The following is a 4,341-nucleotide window of genomic DNA, read 5'->3' on the forward strand; positions in this document are numbered from 1 at the left end:
TGTTTTTAAGCGATGTATCATGTATCGATGTTCTGGAATCATCGATGATTTGTTCGCATCCCAACTCCTCGATTTCGTAATTTGCGGCATTTTTTTATAATCTCTGATTTTTGCCATTAACTACACTCTACACCAGCGTTGTCAGATCTACCGATTTTCGGTAGATCTACCGATTTTGGGAGCGATCTACCGAATTCGATTGAAATTCTACCGATTTTTATACATTTCCTTGTTTTTTCCACAGAACGAACAAAATTTCAATGCAAATAAAACGAATTCATATTATAATAATTTATTGCTTGTTTGCTCACTTCGATTGCCATCAGTTGCTTATTTAAAAAACTGCTTATCTATCGTACATAAGTATACAATGAATGATATATTAATTATGGAATTGGCTAGTATTGTTGTAGTAATCATGGCATAGAATTTCATGACATTATTGAAAAATGTATATATGTCTATTTTATAAAGTAAAATGTAGAGGGATCACTTTTCATATTGAAAATAATATAAATGGTTTTATCTTCAGTTAAATATCTATTTAAATTTAGTTGATCATTGTTTTAATAATTTGTTCAGTACTTCAGCAGTTAGTAGTTTTTAGTAAATCTTAAGTTGCACTGAAAGAACTTTAAAACGTTAATTATTTCTTTGTTTGACAATAAAAATACTATATATTTTGATAAAATTGTGTCATTCATTCAATAAAATAATATTTTTAATTTTAATCTTTGTATTAAATTATTATTTTTATAAGAATCAACTCAAATATTCCTTTTCTTAAATGAATATTTAAGTATTGAAATAAAATATTGTAATTTAGATTTTTTTTGTAAGAAAAAGAAGACATTATAAATCACTATATTTTGGTGATTCACTTATTGCAGTCCTTTTGGTTTTCAATTGTTCATTTACCAAGCGTTTCCAACTATTTAAAGCAACGGCCTTAGGCAAAACGGCGCTTTAATTTCGAACAACTGTCAAATTAATTTTTGCCCCCCTCCTACCCCCTCTCCCGAATCTACCGATTTATTTTTCTGAATCTACCTTTTTTCGCTTGATCGGGTCTGGCAACGCTGACTACACTACTACAGATATCTTTATTGCGTGCTTTTATCTGTGGGTGTTTTTGACAGTGTGATATTATTGAAATAATTCCGTTATATTAATAACCCTATAAATCTATTATCCGATGACTATTCATTTTATTTCGACTAACAAATCAATGCTTTAAACACCGATACATAACCACTAAAAAATAAACTCGCAAAATTGAGTTCACACTTTTGGATAAAATTGCGATTTAGGTAAGCGAGTAGTTTAATTATTTATTTTAATTAGAGTCTATTTCATGTCCAAAAAGGTGGAGTTTTCCTAGAACATTGTGAGAAATAACTAAGTTTTGTCCTGATTTAATTGTTATCAATTTTAAATACGTACTGTCATTATTTTGAGGTTAGAGACGTTGCTAATATCGCAAGTTTAGGACGAAAACGACTCAACTAAAAAAAAACATATTTTTGGGAAATTGCAAACAAATAATGCAAATTGCGTCACCTTCGTATTCTTTCGTCGATTTTTTCGTATTTTTCGAAGTAAGCTCCAAATTTTGAGTTAAAAATTATACCGAAGGCATTCAGCTATGAATCTATGAAAAAAAGCGCAATAAAAATAAATTATTATAAGTTTAAACGAGACATTTATTTAATGAGTCATTATTAGATTGAAAAAAAACAAAGAAACAAATGCACTTTGATAAATAAGAAAGTGACATAATTTTTATTAGGTCAGACCAAATACATGGTTTTATTTATTCAGTAAATGACGTAAACTTAAATAAAATAAATAAAACAACTTTGTTTTTAACTACTAATTTTTATTTTTCACCGACCGGTTTCAAAGCAAACAAGCTTCTTTGTCAAGGTTTACGTAACTAATTAATTGATTCCTTTTTATTTTATTTCTATCATGTTCACTAAATACTATACTACAGATGAATCTCTTCACAGCAATAAAGGTTTCGGCTCTTTAACTTCACTAAAATCAACAAATGGAACAATTGAAGAAATATGGATGTTCAAACATAGGCAAAATGGTGAATGTTACACAGTGTGTAAAGTGGCCACTTAAACCAGCCAATGACAGGTCATAAGCCCTGTAAATGCCTCGACTTCCATATTCCCTTATTTAAGGTATTCTCCATCCCTGTCGTAATTTATATTTAAATTAAAAAACACGCGAGACCCACCCTATCCTGAACTCCATACTGTGGAAAATTGTAAACTTTAAGAATATAATATTTAATTTAAGGAATCTGTTTTAGATAGTAAAAATGAAATGTAAATCAAATTTAATGCATATTATATATACTACATAAATACAAATAAATAAAATAAAAACATAAAAAGCATTATTTTGTTTTCTTTCAGGTAAAATTCGAGTGCTCTTTGGACACAAAGCCCAATATTGTAAACATATTGAAAGAACACGAAAAAATGAATATCAAACACGAAGTTGATAAAAAACATGAAAGTATCACAGCCGATTATTCCGAACTTCTCGACCAGATAGACATAGAGGAGAAGAAGATAAAGGTGCAACAGGTGGAGACCAACACGGCGAGGTGGAACTGCTTCATGTGCAAGCTGAACTTCTCCAAGAAGAGGGAGTTGGACCGGCACCACTGCACGGGAGGCTCGCTGCTCGGGAGGCCGGGCTACATCCACAAGGTCGCCACCGAGAAACCGATAAAGAAGAGAAAAGAAAACCGCGACCCCAAACTCGCCAAGAGAATCAAAGCCTCCATCCTAAAGAGCGTGAAACCGGAAGGTTTATTTAGGTGCGTCCAGTGCGAGTTCGTCACGACGACGTCCAAAGTCTTAAAGAGACATCTCGCGACTCATAAAAAGTCCTCCGAGAAGAACCAATGCGTCACTTGCAGACTGGTGCTTCCGACGCTGACCGAGCTGATAAGTCACTCGGCCGTGCATCGCCCCGCACAGACATTCAGCTGCAGGTTCTGTTCGTACACGGCGCCGCATCACTGGATGCAGCGTCAGCACACGGACGAACAGCACCCGGAGAAGCTGACGGAGCGACCGACGGGCAAGAAAAAACCTTTCCGATGTTCGCTGTGCAACTATTCGTGTCTGAATGCGTCGACACTGCGTTCGCACGAACTGCGACACGTTTCTTACCGCCCGTACAAGTGCCCGGCGTGCGAATACACGTGCGCCCAGCTCAGCAGCCTCAAACGCCACGCATTGGTCCACACGCAACAGCGCCCTCACAGATGCGGGATTTGTCGAGCGTCTTTCAACCACAGCACGACGCTCAAGCAACACATGTCCGTGCATTCCGAAATCAAGCCGTTTGCGTGCGAAACGTGCGGGGCAGCCTTCAGCCGCCCGCACTCGCTCCGCGAGCACAAACACACGCACACCGGTGACAAGAGGTTCGCATGCGACATGTGCAATTACACGTGTTCGTTAGCCAGCAGTCTCCGGCGCCATCGGCAATCGCACTCGCGCACAAAGTTGCACTGCTGTCCCGACTGCCCGTTCGCCTGCAAGCTGCTCGAAACGTTTCTCGGCCACCGCGCGCGTCTGCACGGCATAACCGGGCTCTACGTGTGCCCGCTGTGCGCGCACGCGTCCGACACGCCGCGCCAGCGCTCCAATCATCTGCGCGGACACAAGCCGAGCGACGCCCCCCGTGCGACCGCGAGCCAGGCCAACATCAAAGCCGTCTACAAAACGTCTTCCCTGAGCAAGAAAGTCAAGCTAGAAAAAAAGCGAAAGAACACTACGAAAATTCAGTTAACCAAACCGGAAAAGGTGATGCTAAAGCAGAAAAAGCCCAAAATAAAGAAGCTTAAAATTTTGGAAAACGGCTCAAAAATATCTCCTAAAAAGTTTGTGATACCGGCAAATTTACTCGATATTAAGGTTGTCTGTAAAAGATTGACCATTTCTGAAATCATTCGCTGCAGATTGAATCCGTAATGTTATATTTTTTCACTGAACGTAGTCATTAGTAGAAAGTGTGAGAGTATTTTTAACGGCTTTAAAAATTGTGTTCTTGTCAAATTTTATAAAATTAAATTTGATGTAAATTGAATGTACGTATATCAATAAAATCCTCTTCTTCTGTCTTCCGATCTGGGTATACCGGGATCCAGCATGATTTTCTCATCCAGCTCAGATATAATAAAACAATTTACCTTTTATTACAACGTGAGACGAGGACGACTGAGGAAGACTTGGCATGATCAGATAAACCAAAATCTTGAGTCTGGTCATGTCAAAAGCAGACAGAACCGAAGGGCATGTATGACAA

General features: G+C 37.8%; 1 protein-coding gene across 1 annotated transcript; it reads left to right on the forward strand.

Moving 5' to 3' along the window:
- Positions 1-1,093: 1,093 nt before the first annotated feature.
- On the forward strand, positions 1,094-4,122 carry LOC148275505 (uncharacterized). The gene is made up of 2 exons (XM_088235609.1): positions 1,094-1,310; positions 2,433-4,122. Exon 2 carries the CDS (start codon positions 2,499-2,501, stop codon positions 4,005-4,007), a length of 1,509 nt encoding a protein of 502 aa, XP_088091735.1. The 5' UTR covers positions 1,094-1,310; positions 2,433-2,498; the 3' UTR covers positions 4,008-4,122.
- Positions 4,123-4,341: the final 219 nt, after the last annotated feature.

Source organism: Micrasema longulum, unplaced genomic scaffold (assembly GCF_059751315.1).
Source record: "Micrasema longulum isolate JH-2025_06_02 unplaced genomic scaffold, ASM5975131v1 h1tg001409l, whole genome shotgun sequence".
Taxonomy (NCBI): Eukaryota; Metazoa; Arthropoda; class Insecta; order Trichoptera; family Brachycentridae; genus Micrasema; species Micrasema longulum.

Coding starts and splice junctions, on each gene's coding strand:
- LOC148275505 (XM_088235609.1), top strand. CDS start 2,499: ATGAATATCAAACACGAAGTTGATAAAAAACATGAAAGTATCACAGCC.